Source organism: Sarcophilus harrisii, chromosome 6 (assembly GCF_902635505.1).
Source record: "Sarcophilus harrisii chromosome 6, mSarHar1.11, whole genome shotgun sequence".
In the NCBI taxonomy this organism is placed as follows: Eukaryota; Metazoa; Chordata; class Mammalia; order Dasyuromorphia; family Dasyuridae; genus Sarcophilus; species Sarcophilus harrisii.
The window spans coordinates 64071262-64091331 of NC_045431.1; the positions used below are offsets into that span (position 1 = coordinate 64071262).

General features: G+C 40.0%; 2 protein-coding genes across 4 annotated transcripts in view; one reads left to right on the forward strand and one right to left on the reverse strand.

The window, feature by feature from the left end:
* Positions 1–1540: 1540 nt before the first annotated feature.
* On the reverse strand, positions 1541–11078 carry NDUFC1 (NADH:ubiquinone oxidoreductase subunit C1). Its single transcript, XM_003773188.4, has 4 exons — positions 10948–11078; positions 8677–8780; positions 4529–4616; positions 1541–2114 (listed from the first exon to the last, which is right to left on the reverse strand). Exons 1-3 carry the CDS (start codon positions 11015–11017, stop codon positions 4557–4559), a joined length of 234 nt encoding a protein of 77 aa, XP_003773236.1. The 5' UTR covers positions 11018–11078; the 3' UTR covers positions 1541–2114; positions 4529–4556.
* Positions 11079–16702: 5624 nt separating this feature from the next.
* Positions 16703–20070, forward strand: part of NAA15 (N-alpha-acetyltransferase 15, NatA auxiliary subunit) — an 82173-nt gene continuing 78805 nt past the window's right edge. Inside the window, exon 1 of one of the 3 annotated variants that reach the window (XM_031942714.1) lies at positions 16703–16880. In XM_031942714.1, the coding sequence (XP_031798574.1) occupies positions 16827–16880 (54 nt within the window). In that variant the 5' untranslated portion in view covers positions 16703–16826. The remainder of the gene's footprint in view (positions 16881–20070) is intronic. The other 2 variants (XM_031942712.1, XM_031942713.1) reach the window with 2 other exon arrangements.

A 20070-nucleotide genomic window follows, 5' to 3' on the forward strand; every position in this document is an offset into this window, starting at 1 on the left:
CTGAGGATGGCCAGGTCCATCAGAATTGGTCATCATATAGTATTGTTGTTGAAGTATATAACGATCTTTTGATCCTGTTCATTTCACTCAGCATCAGTTCGTGTAAGTCTCTCCAGGCCTTTCTGAAATCATCCTGTTGGTCATTTCTTACAGAACAATAATATTCCATAATATTCGTATACCACAATTTATTTAGCCATTCTCCAATTGATGGGCATCCAACATTTGTGCACATACAGGTCCCTTTCCATTCTTTAGTATCTCTTTGGGATATAAGCCCAGTACAAACACTACTGGATCACAGGGTATGCACAGTTTGATAGCCTTTTGAGCATAATTCCAAATCACTCTCCAGAATGACTGGATGTATTCACAATTCCACCAACAATGTATTAGTGTTCCTGTTTTCCCACATCCCCCCCAAGATTCCGCATTATCTTTCCCTGTCATTCTAGCCAGTCTGACAGGTGTGTAGTGGTATCTCAGAGTTGTCTTAATTTGCATTTCTCTGATTAATAATGACTTGGAGCATCTTTTCATATGGCTAGAAATAGTTTCAATTTCTTTGAGAATTGTTCATATCCTTTGACCATTTATCAATTGGAGAATGGCTTGATTTCTTATAAATTAAGAGTCAATTCCCTATATATTTTGGAAATGAGTTAAAGGACTGTTTTTCGATAGCACAAATGGTACTTAAATGAAAAAGTGGTTTTCTAAAGAAATAAAGAGCAAGGATCTGTTAACAAGCCAGAAATTACTTGTCTTTCTGGAAATGAGTTTCCCTTCACAGTATCATGAACCTCCCACCTATTTTGCAGATTTGAATACTGAGGGCTAGCACGGTTGAATGACTTGTACATGAGCACAAAGGGAACAAATTTAAGAGGCAGGCTTTTAATTCAGGTTTTCCTTTTCTGGCTCTGGAAGTAGTGCTCTTTCTATGGTTAGATAATCATTGTCTCCTCAAAGGTCAGACTGTATAAAATTTTGTCTATCAATATATTAAGTATAACGAAATAGAAAATAACAGAAGATTCTAATCAAGATCTTCCTACCACAAATAAAAGGCTTAAGCTTTAACAGCTTCAGGTTGCAATAAAACTTTCAGGACATCCTGTTATTTTGATGAAAAGAAATAAAGATGTTAAAATATCAAATTTTAACTCCAGAAAGAAAAAGTACTTCCCATTTTTATTCAAATCACTTTATTTCTACTGTGTTCAAACTTAATTGACATCATTGAATATTTCATAAACTTTTTTTTTTTTTTGTTGTTGCTGAAGCAATTAGGGTTAAGTGACTTGCCCAGGGTCACACAGTTAGGAAGTATTTAAGTGTCTGAGGCCACATTTGAACTTAGGTCTTCCTGACTTTAGGGCTGGTGCTCTATCCACTTTGCCACCTAGCTGTCCTTTCAGAAGCTTTCTAATTGAAATGGGATTTCATCTACACCACAATTTAGGAGGAAAAATAATGTACGTTTTAGGTTACACCCTAAAGAAAGCTAGAGATTTCACTGCTTTATAATTAGATTTGCTTTTTTTTTTTTTTTTTTTTTTTTTAATAAACATTTGTTAAATGACCAGGTCCTTAGAAATGTTTAACTTCCATATCTACACTAAATAGGACTAACAAGAAAAACAATTATCATCAGTTAAAAAAATGACCACTATTAAAGATCTTCAGTTGGCATTACCTTGTGACATCCCCCCCCGGAAGACAAAGAATAATGATCAAAGTTAAAAATTTTGTTTTTTAGTTTAAAGTGGTAACACTGATTGCTATTCTTAACAGTAGTTTTTCTGTAGAGTTTAGAAATAAAGCTACTAGATATAAAGTTCTTTTGGGTACTGGCTTTAGGTCTCTTTAGGAAAAGAAATGGGGCATACTAAAATTACTTCAGGTCCCAATAAATGAAAGGACACGATAAATTATAATAATTTGTATAAGTTGATGGGATGAATATAACTTGAAAAGTGGGCAGACATCCTTTTTTCAGATAAGTTTTTATTTGTACATTCTGTGATACTGTAGAGATATCCTAACGCAAGTTGTTTTTCAGATATATCATTCAATGGACAAACTGGTTGTCATTACTTCTTATAATGCACCTAAAATCATGGAAGAAAAAAAGAAAGAGTATTAGTCTGGAACAATATTCTCTCCTCCCCCCATTAATTAATTTCTTATTGAAGCTTTTTATTTTCAAAACATATACAAGAATAATTTCTCATCATTGACCCTTGCAAAACCTTGTATTCCAAATCCCCTCCCCTTTTCCTCCACCCCCTCACTAGATGGCAAGTAACCCAGTATATGTTAAAAATAGATGTAAATCCAATATAGGCATAAGTATTTACATAATTATCTTGCTGCACAAGAAAAATCAGATCAAAAAGGAAAAAAAATGAGAAAAAATAAAATTCAAGCAAACAACAAAAGAAGTGAAAATGTTATGGTGTGATCCACACTCAGTGGAACAGTATTCTTTAATTAGTCAAACCTTTATCATGCTAAAATAACAATGGTAGTGTAGGTCAAGAGAATCAAACACACCATATGTGGGCCACAACTCTTCAAACGGTTACCCAAACTAGGGCAACAGGGAAATATTCAACAAAACAAACCAATAAAAACAGATATTATATAAAAAAACTAAGTCAATATGCAAGTTGCATATTGTATGTACATATGCATATACCCTTACATATGAATTAGAGGACGATATTTTTATTTGAGTTTGTAAACTGATGTAGGATACTGAAATTCAGAGTCTGATTCTACTTCCTATTTTTGATATATGTATCACCTTACCTATGTTTTCTATGTCTATGAGGGTATATGACTAAACTCATTATGTGCAGAAACAGATATAATCACATCTATATTAAATATGCATAATAAAAAGTAATTTATCACTTTCTCCATCATGGCATAAGACTTGCCTTCTCAAAGAAAGACTCCTCAACTCATTTGAACCCACTCTTTCTTTGTACTCTCTAATCAACAATATGGTGTATAATTGGTTGTATACTATTTTAACTTATATTTTCTGGTAACTTTATTGTGCCCTCATGGTTTGCTACAGAGTAGGTATATACTGAGTTGAATGGTTTCTTCTCTTATAACTAGAATTAGAAATTATTTGAGATCAGGTACTATATTTTAATTTCCTTTCAATTGGTGTTTCAAACCCTACCCCCTCCCATACTATAATTCTGGGCATGGAGAGAATAATTAGTATATACTTGTTGCTAAGTAAATAATAACTCATCATTTCTAGTCCTTAATGTTTATAAATAAGTATTGAATAAGTAGATGGTAGAAAGAAAAGGAAACTGAGTGGTAAGAAAAAAAGAACCTGATTTGGAGAACAAAACTTAAACTTTAAAGATACAGAAATTCACAAAATCATCATGTAAGTTGCTTTAATGTTTTCTGCTTCAGTATTGATTATCTTTAATCAGTCAACTATGGTTTTGGCTCATTAGTAATTTAAATTATATTTTCCCATATAGGTACAATAGGGCAGTAATCATATACTAAATGATACAAATTTAAGAAAAGATTATTGAGATTGCACAGCCCAGTGGATTGAGATTCTAAGTCAGAAAACCACGGGGCTTAATCCTGCTTCGGACATATTCTGTGCAAGACATTTCAAATCTTAGTGCTGGAAGCATGTCTTGGAGCCTGTAAGTTGAGACTGCACTTGTATACTGGTAAAGGGAGCTTCCTTCTCCTCATTCCTATACTAATGAAATCACAGATCTAGCCTGCAGAGTAAATTATATATAAGGATGCTTACGGCTCTGGAGATACAAAGATGAAAACAAAAACTGTCCCTCTCTAGAGAATAGTGATTGTTTCTTTTTTTTACCTTGGTAAAATGGGCTCCCAGGGCCCATTATAATACTTTCCACCTAATGAGTGATGAATAGATGTTTATGTAATGGATGGCTTTTTGTATATGTAGAGGTACTTGTGTGGGAGTGCATGAGAGAGCATGGTGTAAGGGAAATATAACCACTCACTGGATTTGAAGTTAGAGGACCTAGAATCTAAAACTGTTTCTGATATTTAATAATTGTACGATCTTGTGCAGTAGCAATGATAAGAATAAAAGATTTTGTAAATACCCCCAAAAGAAGAGAACACTACAATTTAAAAAGTTTGGACATAAATCAATACTTCAAAGATTTGAAGAATATAATCCTTATGAAAATTGGCAGATAATTTTTGAGACTAAAATATTCATCACCCTCCAGCCAGCCTAGCGAGGAATATGTTCAAACTTAGCTAGATCGTTCCTGCAATGGTATACATAGAAGACCTGTAAAATGGGTGCTTTATCAGCAAAGAACACAGTTCACTCTCGCACCTTGAGGAAGTATTAAAGTAGGACTTTATAAAGAAAACAACATGATCTAAATGTTAATGAAGCAACAAGAAGAGAAACTGTGACTATAGTTTTATAGCGAAATTGGCAAAAATTTCTTTAATTTATAAACTCCTATGTACTTACAAGCAGAAAAGAAGTAAATTCAAATAATTTATTCTAGTCCTTTTCTTCTTTCATATTCTAACATATCTTCTTTATGTTGTTGAAGAAGCTAGAAGACAGTAATAGTTAAAAATAGAAAAACAGTTTATACATCATCTTTTTTTCTTTTTTGCTTCTTAATGGTTCCCTTATGCCCCTTATTCTTGAAACCAATAAATACAATCAAGCGAAAACAAACCAAAATATTGGCTGTATCTGAAGATGTAAGCTTTATTCATTCCATACCTGTGATCTATCACCTCTTTGCTGAGAGGTGTTTCCCAGAGAAATTTCAAAGGAAAAATCTATCAAGAATTATATTCATGTTAGACTAAAATAATTAGGATTTATTTTTGAATGTTGCATGATATGGCCAGGATGAACAAAGCACTTATTTATAAAATTTTGGTACAAGAGAATTTTAAAAGGTATCCTTTGAAGCTGAAAGATTCAATTCAGGATAAATAAAAGGAAATTCTTTCTTTTTTGGAGGGTGGTGATAGTAGTGGTGATGATGGTCGTGAGGTAAAGTGACTTGCCCAGGGTCACACAGCTAGGAAGAGTTAAATGGTGCTATAGCCACTGCAACATCTAGCTACTCCATAAAAAGAAATTTTACTTTGTATTATAAAGTCAGTTCATTTATCCCATGAGTTGAAATGCATGGAAAGAAATAACATTGCAAGATGTATTTTGATCAATTAACAAATGCTATAGCTGTAACTGGTTAGAACAGAGAATAGGGAGTTGATATTTCTAAACTTCTGAGTTCTTGTCATGAAAGACAACTCATGCCCCATTATAAAATACATGTTCCTACCGCTGTCAGAATTATGTGATCACCCATTTGCTTTGACTTGACACTTTTGTTTCCCTGTGGTGTTCCAATTATTCTCTTCCTCCCTCCAGTTTTTGTCTCTGTGCCATTTTTGTAAACCAAATACTTTTAACTAAAACTGAGGTGAAGCAAATTGAATGATTCCTTCTATTGCTCAAGTAAAATAAAGTTCTATTATAAACAAATATTAAAAAGCACAAATTCATAATTTTATCATTCTTTAAGGAAGAAAGAAGTAACCTTCAACTCCCTCTGCTCATTTTCTCTTTTTTTCCCCCTGAGGCAACTGGGGTTAAGTGACTTACCCAAGGTCACACAGAGTGGGAGAGTTAAGTGTCTCAGACTGGATTTGAACTCAGATCTTCCTGACTTCAGAGCTAGTGCTCTACATATTGTACCACCTAGATGCCCTGTCTGTTCTCTTTCTCAACTACCCCTCTGAGAAAACTCAAGACAAGATAAAAAAAAGTAAGAGTTTGGAGAAGGAAAAGGGAAGGAAGAAAGAAGCCCCAATATGTACTAGGCTGAGCTTTCTTTTTAATTTCTATGTCATCTGGGAGATGGAGTGTGGGAAAGAGGGGAAATTGGAACACAGAGTTTTGCAAGGGTCAATGGTGGAAAATTATCCTTGCATATGTTTTGAAAATAAAAAGCTTCAATTAAATTTTTTTTTCTGTCACTAGAGAAGTTCTTATTTGCCTGTCTTATTTTGAGATCCTTTCAACTGCAACTGTAATTTCTAGTCATGTATTTATCACAAAAATGTTGATTACAACAATCCAGTTTTAAGATCCATAATCAATCAATAAACAATTATTAAGCACCTACTAGGCGATAAACAATTATTAAGCACCTACTAGGCGATAAACAATATGCTAAGTGGTGTAGATACAAAAAAAGTTGGTAAAAGATAGTCCCTGCCCTCAAGGAGCTTATCATCTCATGGAGGAAACAAGATGCAAGCAAATATATACAAAGTGAGATAATTACAAAGAAGAAATTAAATGGGATAATTAATAGAGGGAAGGCACTGGAATTAAGAAAATGATGGCTTCCAGTAAAAGGGATTTTAATTTTGTCTTAAAAAAAGCCAAGGAGATCAATATTGGAAGAAGAGTGTTCCAGGTATGAGGGACAGCCAGGTGTCAGTAGACTGAAGAGTATGTTGGTAAGTAAGATGTGAGAAGACTAGGATAGTGGGAGGGAGCCAGATCAGAAAGGCTCTGAATCCTGATGGCCAAAGGGAGTCACTGGAAGGAGTCACTGGTTTTAATTGAGTAAGGAGTGCAGAGATATGTGTGTGTGTGTGTGTGTGTGTGTTGAGGAGAGACTTGAGGCAGACAGACCTACCAGCAGCCTATTATAATAATGCAAGTGTGAGGTGATGAGGGCCTGCACCAGAGTGGGAGCAGTGTCAGAGGGGAAAAGGGGTGTATTTGAAGCTGCTGCAAAAGGTGTAATCAAAAGACCTTATCAGCACACTGGATATGGAAGCTGAGAGGATAACTCCTAGGTAGTGAGTCTGAGGGACTGGGAGGATGGTGTCGTCTCCACCTAAGGGGAAGGTGGAATGGGAGGTGTCAAAGTGTGGACAAATTTAAGAGGAAAGATAATGAGTTCAGTTTTTGAAATATTGACCTGAAGATGCCTATTGGACATACAGTTGTTCAAGGTGTTTGAAAAGCAGCTAGAGATAGAAATGAGATGAAGTAGTTGAGCAGAGAGTTTGGGGCAGAATAGACAGATTTGAAAATCATCAGTATAGAGATAGTAATTCAATTTGTGGGAGCTGATGAGATCACTCTGTGAAATAGTGGAGGAAGAAGAGCACGAAGGACAGAACTCTGTAGGTCTAGAAGGAAGTTCCTAGGACTTTGAATTGGATCCTCTTTGGAAGACCTTTGGAAGGCAGGGACAATACAGGATAAAAAACACACATTAATTATGATATACATTTGTGAAGGGAATGACAAATCTATTAAAGTATGGGGGTATCTGTAATCATATTAGGGATTATTTAAACTCTTGAATTATAAATAGGAAGGTTTTCACACAATGGATCAATTTTTTAGGCTAAAACCTTGAAGGATACCCATGGTGAGAGGGTATAATCTAAAAGAAGATCCACTATAGAGTTGTAATCGTGGAATTTCATTTCTATATCCTGTTAACTGCTTTTGCTTTTTTTTCTGCAGCCACTGGATGTCTAGGGGGCAGTAAGGCTAACAAAAGACAGAATAAAGAGAAAACAGTACATCTGGAAGAGATGCCAGCTAATAAGGTTAACACAATTCTGACATGCAAGAAATACTGAAAAGGACCAATTTTCCTACACCTATTGTTTTTCCTTTTCTGGATATTGCCAAGAATATAAAAAGAGTCTTTGTATTTCCACTTTGGGAATTTTCCTCACTGTCTACAGACTTTATATTACAAAATCATTCCTCGGGCTTTATCTTCCTTTTTAGGAAGGAAACTATTCTACACTGAACATATATAACACTCAATCAGTCATTTTAAATTTGAGTTCAAAACATCATGTTCAAAGCTACAAGACAGGGGGGTAGCATGGCTATATAGTTTATTTGAAAAAATATCTGTGGGTATTATTGAATTTTAAATTCAACATGGGTCAGTAATATAACATGACAGTCAAGAAAGTTAATTATAATCTTTGGAATCAACAAGAGGCACAGCTTCTAGGAAGGAGGTAAGAGTCTTGCCCTACTCTGTCCTGATCACTACATTTTAGAAAGTACACTAATGAGCCACACTGGGTCCAGAGGTCAATTAGGATATGGATGATATGATCAGTTTAAGAAGTAGAGAAGTCTTAGAGGTGAAGTAGGAAAGACAATTATCTTTAAACATCTGAAAGAAGGTCACTTTTAAGAAGGGTAAGACTTGCTCTCTGCTTAGCCACAAGAGGCAGAACTAGTTGGAATGGGCAGAAGCTATAAATAGGCTTGATGTGAAAACTTTCTAACAGAGCTATTGAAAAGCAGAACAAGCTGTTTTTTGGGGCAAAGTATTCTCCTTTACCGAAAGTAAAGCAAAAGCTACATGACGACTTGTAAGCTAGTCATAAAAGAAATTCTTTTTGAAATACAGTTTTAATCAGATGATCCCTGATGTCCCTTCCTGAAATTTTCTGAATTTCTATTGAAATTCTGTTATTTACACATGTCTGTCAACCAGCAACTTTCCTTCTGACAACAACTTTTATGCTCCAGTACTATGCTTGCGCATCCCATATCAACTACCTTGCTTCTCTGTAGAAGGGAATACTTACAAAGGCCCACAGGCCTGCGGTAGTGCCCAAGGTTAGTATTACTTTCAGCCAGTTGGGTTTGTCATGTATATTGTTCCGAACATAAAATGCTGAACGAACCAAAGCTGAAATGGAAAACAAATATGCATTTTCAAATGTTATTGATGACTTATTTATAACTAATATAACTAGCTGACAGTCTTTCCAGGAAATCTTTTTTCAAGGCAAAAAGGCATATTTCCTTTCATGAGTCCATTTTAGACTATGTTAAGAACAGAATGGATGTGGAAGATTGGCAATGAGTAATGATACAAAGCATTAGGTTTGTCAAACCACAGTAGTTCATGTAGTCTGGCTTTACATTTAGGAACTGTCTAATCCTGTGAAAGTATCTACTTGTCTTACATCTTCTAAAGCATTTATGTATAACAGTGTGTATTTTAAAATCTGTGTGGGTGAGGCAGTAGACAGAGCACCAGCCCTGAAGTCAGGAGAACCCAAGTTCAAATTTGGCCTCAGACACTTAACACTTATTGGCTGGGTGACCCTGTCACTTAACACTTAACACTGTCGGTCACTTAACCACAAATGCCTCAGCCAAAAAAAGAAAAATAAAATAAAAAAAATCTGTGTAGGTGTCTTATTCCTCAATTTGCTTCTGAAGCATCTATTAAGTGCCTGATATATTAAGCACAATTATAAACACTGGAAACACAAAGACAAAACCAAATCTCTGTCCTCAAGAAGCTTCTATCATATCAGGGGAAAAAATAAATTGTCCTTAAATTAAAAATATTTTGGTGGAAGAAATAGATCCATGATTTTAGAGAAACTCCTTCTACCGAGACAAATCAGCACCTGTTCAGTAAATAAATCAGTCTTAGACAGTAGTCTGTGTGCACTAAGAGATGAAGGGACTTATGCAGTAAAACTATCTAAAATAAATTCAGAGGAAAAAGGGGAAAGCACACTCGTAACTGATGGAGATTAGGAAACGCCTCATGTAGCAGAAAGGATGTATGTAGTAAAATTAGGGATCTAATGAGGCAAAGTTAAGGCAGGCGTTCATTGTGGCACAGAGATGTAATGTCAATGCAACAGTGCAAGAAGGTCTAGGAGGGCTGAATGAAAGCTACTCTCATCCCTGATTCCTGACAAATAATTTTTATGGTTGTGTCTGGGTCTGCCTGACCCCGTTTGCTGTTGTCCAGAGCGGTTTGTCATTTTCTTCTCCAGCCCGTTTGACAGAGGAGGAAGCTGAGGAAACGGGGACTGCGGCTTGCCCAGCAATGTCTGAGGGTGGATGAGAGCTCCGAGGAGCCTTTCTGAGCCCAGGCCAGTGCCGGATGGGCCCCTCACGACCAATAACAGCAGCAGCTCACTTTTCTGCAGAGCTGGCTGACTAAGCCTCTGATAGACAATAAAGTGAAACAAACAAGGTAAATGACTCGCTTAAAACCACAGCTAGTAAAGGGCCGAGACTGAATTTAGGCCTTCCTGAGCCCAGGCCCGGTGCTCGGTGCACAAGGCGCCCCCTCCCGGCCAACATTAACAGCTCCGTTTTCTGTACTACTACTACTACTAACTACTATTAATTGATATGTAATAAGACTAATAACAAAGGAAGCGTAAATGACTCGCGCGGGGTAACAGCGGAGGAGCTTGAGCTCAGGCCTTGCTGACTCCAGCCCCTCCCCTGCTCTGGGTCTGTTTCCTTATTTGTAAAACGTGAATATCATTACATACAACAGCGGGCCCTCAGCACGGGCGTAGGAGAAGCACTCGGCACACCACAAGGGTCCCGCTGCCGGGGGCAGAGGCTGTCTGAGGCGCCCAAGGGGCGCCCGTGGCGTTAGAAGTCGCAGCATCACATACGGGGCTAGCTCGAACGGCTAAAGGATGGCAGGTTCACTTATGCAACGGCTTTAAGTGGCGGGGTGACCCCGGCACGTCGTTTAACCTCAGTTTTCCCGTATGCAAAGGAAGAGTCGTGGACTTTGCAAGCGCTATGCACATGGGAACCGGTGTTAATGACAACTATCGCCCCTTTTTCCAGGGAATGGAGAATAGAGACTGAGGTTAATGGAAAAGTATGAAGAGTGGGCGGGTGGGACTTGGGATAGCCGTAGCAGAAGGGCGCGGCGGGGGGGTGTGGTGGGCTTCACCCGACTCAGGCCGAAGGTCACGGACAAGGCCGGGTCCCAGTCACGCGCTAGCCGCGCCTCCCCCCTTCCTCCGGATCAGGAAAGGAGCGGGTCCGGGGGAAGCCGTCGCGGCCGCGGGGAAACTCACTGTGGCGTGGAAGCTGGGTCCCGGAGAGGAGCCGGGACAATTGCGATAGTTGCCTCAGGGACGGTGCCATCTTGGTCCGCGCGTCGTCCTGGCGCCCCACCTCCTGCACGTGATCCCGGTAAAGCCCCGCCCAATCTCGGACAGAGCTGGAGGCGGGGCTTCGTGACGCTAGCTATGGTAGGCTCCACCCCCGGCCCCGCCCCACCGCCCTTTCCGCTTCGGTTTATCGGTCCCGGCTCAGTGAAAAACAGGAAAAGAGTAACTTCCCTTTGGCCCAGCCTCACACTATCCCTTTCGCCATGCGGCCTCTGGAAGTTTGGGTTAGATTGTACACCCACCCCATCCTTGGGTGGACTAACTGAGGGGTTCTTAACTTTTGGCACATTGGCGAAGGAAGGAAAGCCTTGTGTACTGGGCTTCTGTGCTGAGCTCTTTGCAGATATCTCATTTGTTCCTCTCAACGACCTTGATTGTTGCTATCTACATTTTATGGAGAAGGACACTGAGGCGGGCAGAATTGAAGGGGCTTGTCCAAGGTCACACAGCTAGGAAGCCTTTAGGTTTGGATTTGAATTCAGATCTGACTCCAGGCGCCACCTGGCTGCCTTACAGGTTAAGTTTATGGACCCCTTCTCAGAACGGTGTTTTTCAACGATTGAAAGAAATGCTAAACTTCGGTTGAAGATGAGTGAAAATCAGTGTTCCCCGAGAACGTTGGAATTTATCCGGCAACAAGACTGCTCTTTGATTTACAGACGTTTTCTCTGTTCCCCAATCCTGAAATACTCTCTCCTCCCCCAACTATTTATTTGCAGGTTTTCTTTCCCAACTACGCTCCCACTTTTTACTGGAAGCCTTCCCCAACCCCTCTTAATTCTAATGCCCTCCCTCTTTTAACAATTTCCTATCCTATGCAGGCATTGCTTTGTATATATTTGTTTACGTCGTTTCCCCTATTGGATTGTAAAATCCTTGAGAGCAGGGACTGTCTTGTGACTTTCGTATCTGCAGCATTTAAGCGGGACCAGTTATTGTTTTGAAGAATCCTCGGGGACCTGGAACCTCGGGTTAAGAACCCTTGGACCAGATGATCTCTATATTCCCTTCCAATACCCAGAGAAAATTACTTACCCTTTTAGAATTCCAGATTCCTCGGATGTAAAATGAGAGTGTTTAAGTAGATGATCTCTAAGATCCCTCCCAAGGCTGAATCTATGAATCTATGAAATAATTCTACTTGATCCTAAAACGGCTTCTTTGTTCATCAGGTTCTGCTGTATTGTTTTTCATGTAAAGCTTTTTTTGTATTATACTTTCTACTGTTCTGCATAAAGTAATAATGATGTTAACTCCTGTAGCTATTTAAGCTCCTTAAATTGCCTTTCCGAAAGGCAATGGGGTACTCAAACTACGGCCTGCGGGCCATATGTGGCAGCTGAAGACGTTTATCCCCCTCACCCAGGGCTATGAAGTTTCTTTATTTAAAGACCCACAAAACAAAGTTTTTGTTTTTACTATAATCCGGCCCTCCCACAGTCTGCGGGACAGTGAACTGGCCCCCTATTTAAAAAGTTTGAGGACCCCAAAGTTTGTTGACTGATTAATTGAAATGACTTGTCAGTGGGTCCTTCCACAAACTCAAGTATTCCTACTTCAATTTCCATTATATTTTCTCTTTTATCATAGTGACTTTTGCCTATTAAATTTGTTAACATCAATAAAATCAATATGCTAAAATCTTTTTTCCTTTCTACTTCTCCTTTAGCCCAGGAAATATAAATTATATGTTAGTGGTCTACTACAACTTTGTTTGAATTGCTGACCACAAAGTTAAACAATTAGGACCATAGTAGATTTTCTGGTTTATCTGTATATAAAACTGCCTACCCAATGGATTGATGACACATGAGTCACTTTATAGTTTTGCAATGAGTTTGGGCCCCTAGGTCTTAAGCTCAAGTAAGCAAACCAGCCACCAATTTACTGAGTCAGTGGCTAGCTCTCAAATTATAATTTTGACTTCTCAGCAAGTTAGTGTATATATCCTTCCTATGGCCTCATTTGGAAGGAAGCATGCCACAACACAGCCCCTATTCACTATCTAACAGGTTTAAACAGAAGCCATGTGTCAGAGTATTCAAGCTTAACAAGCAAATTATTAATTGCCTTGAGGCTGCTAGTAAAAGTCACCCCTTATTGCCCTCATTTATTTTATTTTTTTTACTAGAGTTTCCATCTTCTCTCTTACTATAGATTTTGAGAAATTGATGGAGTAATGTAAAATTTCCATAAATTGGAGGCTACTTGATTAGAAAGTTATGCTTGAAAATACACTGATGCCAAAAATTAGAAACCAGATCTAAAATGACAATTTAAATCAAAACTAGAAGGCAGTATGCCATAGTGAAAAGAACTTTGGAGTTAAGATGTGGGTTTGAATTCTGGCTTTTATGATCTCTCTGGACCTTAGTGTCTTCATTTGCTAAAACAGAGGATAAGATATTTTCTAAGGACTCTCAATTCTAGATTTTCTAATGGATATGAAAAACTTGGAGCTGGGGACCTCAGTTAAATCCTCATTTACTAGCTGTGTGACCACATCCAAATTATATACTTTTCTTGAACATATTTCCTATCTTAGGTCACTAGGTGGTATAGAGGATAAAAGCTCTAGGGTAGTCAGGAAGACCTGAGTTCCAAATCAGCTTCAGACAAGCTAGCTGTGTGATCTTGGACAAGTTCTGTTAAACAACCACTTGGCACATAGCAAGCACTATATAAATTATTAGCTATCATCTGCTCCTCACTATTTAGAAGAAGCTTCAATTTCATCAGGGTGGGGAACTCCTAATATGGAGAATCCCTCCACTGATAACCCGTTGATGACAGAGAAGTCCTAGGCAGGGTTCCTCAAAGTACAGCCCTCAGGCCAGATGCGACAGCTGAGAACGATTACACCCCCTCACCCAGGGCTATGAAGTTTCTTTATTTAAAGGCCCACAAAACAAAGTTTTTGTTCTTACTATAGTCTGGCCCTCCAACAGTCTGAGAGACAGTGAACTGGCCCCCTATTTAAAAAGTTTGAGGACCCCTGTAGAGTTGTTTGAGGGAATTAACTTGCCTAGGGTTATAAGACCACTAAGTATTTGAGGTAGAATTTATACATAGATTTTCTTGAGTTTCAAGGCCAGCAGAGTACACGATATATTGTACTGTTTCTATTCATCTCTGTACAATGGAGATAATGCTTTTGCTATTCCAAAGGGCTACTGGGAGGAAAGTTTTTAATAAGCTTTTGTAAAGTGTTTTCATTATTTTAAGTGAAGTCATTATCTCCATTTGGGTTACCTAGCTTTGATATAATCTCCATGATATTTAAATTTTATGTCTACTTTTCATGCTAACACAACTAAGGCTAATTATTTCCCCCTACATCTAGGTTCTGTGGTGTTTGTGATACTTTTTAAAAAAATCTTAGTTCTTAGTGAAGATATTACTAAATGAAATAGTATGTATTTCTGAGCATTTAATCTATTCCCAGAATTAAATGAAGAATCTGCAAATGAAAGAATTGATTGTGTTTAAAATCTTTTTTGAGAGGGGGAAAAAAACAAGTTTGCACAACAGGAATGCAAAAATATAACAGTTAACATTCGTATTTCACTCAGTAGCATCAATGGCATGGGATAATCATGTTTTCTGTGAATACCTGGATAGAAGAATGCCATTCAGTATAACTGAGGTTAATTTGAATCTCCAGCTTTCAGAAGGTAATTTTATTGTTGAGCTCAGGCTATCAAAGCCACTAGACTGTGTGACTAGACCGATGCTATCTGCTTAAATAAACTTGTAGGCATTTTAACTGTGATATTATCTGGACAAATGTAGAGTCCAAAATCTTTTACTTTGAGGCTTGGAGGCTATTTATCTCTTTGTCATAGAAACAAAATCAAATTTGCCAAACTACATAAATGGTTCGCCTGTGCAGGTGCTTAATTTTAATCTGGTACTAAGGTTCACAGTTTAACAAACTTTTTTTTTTTTTTTCCAAAATCTTGCACCGGTGAGCTATAATGGAAATAAAGGTGTCAATGCAAAAAAAAAAAAAAAAAAAAAAAAAAAAAAAAAATCACCTTCCAATACTTAAGTTTGAAGGTTTGAAATCTGATATACTTGATAAAACATGTGACTAAACTGTAAATAGATAACATTTCTTTGTACTTTAAAATATCAGGCTATATTATTTGATTTCAAGAACTCCTAGGTCATAGAGATAGGACTGCATGATTTGGAGTTTCAAACTTTCTATAAAACCATGCTCTCTGAAATCACTTCTTCAAGTCAACAAATTTATTAGATCCTATGCCAGACTCTGGAGATACAAAGGCAGATACCCTGGACCTTATATTTTAGAAACTCTTCCTAATAAAATTATTTTTCGTATCTTTTACAATAGCCATTCTCACAAAATTCAACGTTAGTTATAGTTTTTTTAAAATAAGTTTTATTACTATTTTTCATTCTTACATCACAGTAATTTTTCTTTCCTCTCTCCTACCCTGAATCAAACCTTGTAACAAAGAAACAGTGAAGAAAAGAAAAAAAAAGATACAGTGATAGTATCTGTCTATGCAACATTCTGCCCACTGTAGATGTTTCTTTATCTCCACTCTGAAAGCATTAATGTTTTTTCAGTCGCTCCTTTCGTTTGCACGGGTAGCCAGGGTCTCTTATTCCTCTGGTTCCTGCTTGTCGTTTCATTTGCTTAGCTACGTGCTGTACAGGACAGGGTGATGGGCTGGGAGACAGTTGCCGAGCTCCAATCTGAACTCGGATAACTTGTGTGACCCTAACCAGGAACTCCGTAAACAGCTCTAAGGACCGGAGGGGCTCGTAACAGCGCCCACCTTACCGGGTTGATGTGAGGGCTAAAAGGAGAGAACAGAGTGCGCAGCCCCATTCTCTGAGGTGCTCCTCGCCCTGTTTCCTGACCGCACTACTTCCTCACATCCCTGGGCCACGGTTTGTTTGGCATTCAGAGCCCGTCCCCTCTCACCACTTTAGTTTTCCCCTAGCAGTGCTGGCCGCCTCGCAGCCCGGAAGACTGCCTCTCGCTTTATAGAGCAGTTAGCGCGTCCCGCAAGCCCGGCGCAGCCCCGCCAGGGAGGCGGAATGGCCAACCAGGCGCGGTTCCGCGGCGCAGCGGCGGCCCGGGCTTGTGCCGCCGGGACACGCGGGGCTCTGCCCGCCGCGCCAGCAGAGGACACCCCCGGGAGACCCTTAGACTCTCGGAGGGGGAGGCGCTCCCCATCTGCGTCCCCAGCGCCCGAGTTTGGGGCCCGACGTGCGGGCGAGCCAGTGGGACGGCTCTGCACTTAGGAGGAAGAAGGGCAGGCAAGCCCCGCCCCAGTCGGTTCCCCGGCCTCGGCAATTCACCCACCCTTTCCCAGAGGCTCTGGGCGGGACTGGAGGCGAGCACTACGAAGGATAGGAAGGGGAGGGGACGAGAAGGGAAAGGAGGTCACGGCGCCTGCGCGATACTAGGTGTGACCCGGGTGGGAAAGCCCTCCGCGTCCGCCATTTTGGCTACCTCTGTCGGTCTGTTCAGTTACCACGTGAACCGCCGACGGGGACCCGCCGGGGGGAGGCGGCGGCGGCGGCGGCAGCAGGAACAGGCAAAGGAAGAGAAAAGCGGCGGCGGAGAGGGAGCCAGGCCGGCGGGCGGGCGGGCGGCACAGCGCGGCGGCGGCGGCGGGCGCTCGGGCTGAGGAGGCAGCCGGGGGACGGCGGCGGACACACACACACACCCCCACAGCGCCCCAGACAGACCCGACCGAAGCCGGGCGGCAGCGGCGGGAGCCGCGGGAGGAGCCGGGACGATGCCGGCCGTGAGCCTCCCGCCCAAGGAGAACGCGCTCTTCAAGCGGATCCTGGTGAGTGCAGCCCCCGCGCCCGGGCTCCGCCGCGATTCCCGCTCGGCCGCCCGGCGGTCGCCGCGCCCCGGCCCGCGCGCGCCCCTCGCGTCCGTGCCTCGCGCCCCGGCCGCCCTGCGGGCCCTGCCCGCGCCCCGCCTAGGCCCCGGCGGGCCCCGGACGGGGGTGCGGGGGTCCCGCGGCCGGGCGCCTCATTCATTGCGAGCGCCCTGCGCCCTGGCCCGCCGCGGGGCCCCGTGGCCACCCCGGGAGCGTGTCCCCGCGCCGGCCGGCCGCCGCAGGCCCCCTCGGGCCGCCGCGCCCCGGCGGCGCCCGCTTCCCGCTTCCCGGGCCGGGGGCCGGCATTCGTGCGCCCCGGCTCCGCCGTCCCCTTTCCCGGGAGGTGGAGACCAGGTGGGGCCTGGCGGGAGGGGGCGGTCCGGGAGGAAGGAAAAAAAGTTTGCAGCTCTGAGTTGTAAGATTGACTTTTTCTTGTGAATGAGCCGCGTGCGCGGCCAGATCGCGGCCGGCGGTGGCGGCCGCGAAGCCGGGGACCGGGCTCCGGGCTCGGTCCGTCGCCTTCGGCTTTGGGGGCCAGTCGCCGCGCGGAAGCCTTTGTATTTCTCACCGAGCGTGTCTGGCGGTGGGTAGGTCCCGAGAGTAGATGTGTAGCTACAGTGCCAGGACTACATTGTAGCACGCTTCCACCTGGCTTGTAGTGTGCGTGGAAGGGAGATCCTGCCCTTGCTGTGCCCAGACACTCTACTTTATCCATGAAAGGATTTCACAGTAGCCAATCCTAAGTTGCTCCGTAAGAAAACCTTAACTTTGAGTAAGAACATTTCTTAGGTTTTAGACTTTGAAAAGTAGTAGTACTCTGCAAATTATTTGCAGTAAGTCAGGACTGGTAAACCAAGTCATCAGTCTGGTGTGTCAGTGCTATATAGATTTGTACACAGATCAAGTTTGTGTAGAAAAACTGGGAAGTCTGCTTCCAAGTTCCCAGTTATCTTAATCTTTGGTACCATCGGAGTAGATCAGAGTTAATAGTAGTTTTCTTCCCTTTTTAAATGTAACTGGAGGTTAAATATCAAATTCAGTGATTTGCCGTGTGGCAGCTTTGATTAACACTTAAATGATTCACACATCTGAAATACTGTGGTATGTAAAAACAAGTTGTAGTTAAATACTACTAAGAAAGAACTTTAGAATCTAAACTCGATTGATATTTTGATATAGTGTCCGTGAGAATAGGAGGAGTAGGGATTATTAGATGTGTGGTTGTATAGATACAGAGAACTCTCATTCGAGGAAACTTTTTACCAATTCAGGTCAATGACTTACATAGTCTCAGATGCCTAAAGCATGGAGAAGTTATGTCTTCCAATTTGTGTCAGGGCATAACTGAACTCACATCTCCCTAGCTATATTTATAAGGTATGTCTAAGGAAAGTATAAATAGCTAAGCAGAAACCTGTGAGGTGTTTTAATTACTAAATAGTAGAAATCTGTAAAAAATTATTCTACATTGAGAATAAAGAAAAGGTGATTATTAGGGGGATGGTGTATTCTGGTAGTCTGAAGTTTTCAAAGTGGATTCAAGTTTGTCAATTCATAGGCATTTTAGGTAGATGAGAATTATTAGTAGTTTTCTTCCCTTTTTAAATGTAATTGGAGGTACAGGAAAAAAACTGGGCCTTGTAATAAAATACTGTTGCCAAATTGATATTTGTTTATAATTTAACTTAAATAGGGAAAATAATTAATTTTTAAATATCAGACTGAAGTTTTAAGATAAAATGTGTGTATACTTTTTAAACGGGGAGATCAGTTTCTACATCACTGGTGAAGATTTCCAGAATTAGGGTTCATGCAGTGAATTTTATTAAAGATGGACCTGGATTATTAAATAGTGTGCTTTTGTAAGAGATGTGAACTCTTCTTTTTTGTTCTAATTCTGATATGAAGAATAGTTGAGAGTTGAATCATAAGTTAAATGAGATGTCTCTGTAGAGATATCTTCTGTCACCCTGATATTATTTGTCCAGTGAGGGGAAAAAACTCATTTTATTTACATTTTGACAAGAGATTTTACAAGCACATTTTTCTTTTGAGTATAAGACGATTTTATAATTTTTGTAAATAAAAGCCATATTTTCTAAGTGGTATCTTCAGAATTCTGAATATTGTTTATTTTGGGTGCAACTTGCTGTTGTGAGTTATTGAAGAACAATTGAGTTAGAAATATTTTAAGTTTACTTCTGTTGACAATGTGCTTAGCATACTTTTTTTGTATTTTACATTGTATCATATTGACAGGTATTTTCTCTAGTCAAATCCGGTAGGTTTGGTGTAGAGGTAAGTGAAGTGGAGTTTGGAGTACTTGATTTTTTAAAGAAAATGTTTCTTGCTATCTGTCACCTTGAGCAGTTATTTCTCACTTTCTGAGCTTTGGTTTTCTCACTGAAATTAGGATGTTGGACTAGAAGCAAGAAATGATCTATAAGGACCCTTCCATTTCTGAGAATCATAGCTTCTCTGTTGAGAAGTCATTTATTAAGTAGCTATCCAATGATAAGGATTATCTGTATATTTAGACTTGCTTTTAAATTAGATTAAAAGTGGAGTGAAATCCGTTCTAGGGCAAAAACTAAATACTTCAATGAAACAGCTCAAAATATATGAATTCTGTAACTGATTACACACAAAAGAAAGGATAAAATTTTTCTCTTTTGATATTAAATAAATGGTGATAAATTCTAATAATCTAAAGTTTCCTATGTGGAAAGAAAACAAGTTTTTTTTTTTTTTTTTAAGACTTAATCTTTAAGACTTAGTTGGATTTTAGCCCATTTGGGGGGGAAATTTCATTTTGAAAAAGTCTAGAAATAATTAGTGAGAGATTATTTAATACTTATCATTAAATGACAGGAATGTTTTATTTAGGGTAGTTTTAAAAGCGGTGACAATATATTCTTGATTGCAAAAAAAAAGAAAGGGAAAAGCATGAGCAAATTTTTTTTTTTTAAATTCAGGTAAAATAGTTCTTAGTGTACTACAGATAGTGAAAGTAAACCCCTTATGCAAATTTTTTTTGCCCTTGGAGAGAGAACCAACACAGTCGATTGTATTGTATAGATTAAACACTGTTATAACCTAGCACAGATTTACAAAAGCTCAAGAGATAACTAAGTGATTTTACAGTAGTCTA

Bases quoted from the DNA above. Each gene is read 5' to 3' on its own strand.
- NDUFC1 (XM_003773188.4), bottom strand. From the start codon at position 11,017: ATGGCACCGTCCCTGAGGCAACTATCGCAATTGTCCCGGCTCCTCTCC. The intron at 8,781-10,947 runs GTGAGTTTCCCC...TTTCCATTTCAG, and splicing joins GACCCAGCTTCCACGCCACA to CTTTGGTTCGTTCAGCATTT. The intron at 4,617-8,676 runs GTAAGTATTCCC...ACTGTCTTCTAG, and splicing joins CCGCAGGCCTGTGGGCCTTT to CTTCTTCAACAACATAAAGA.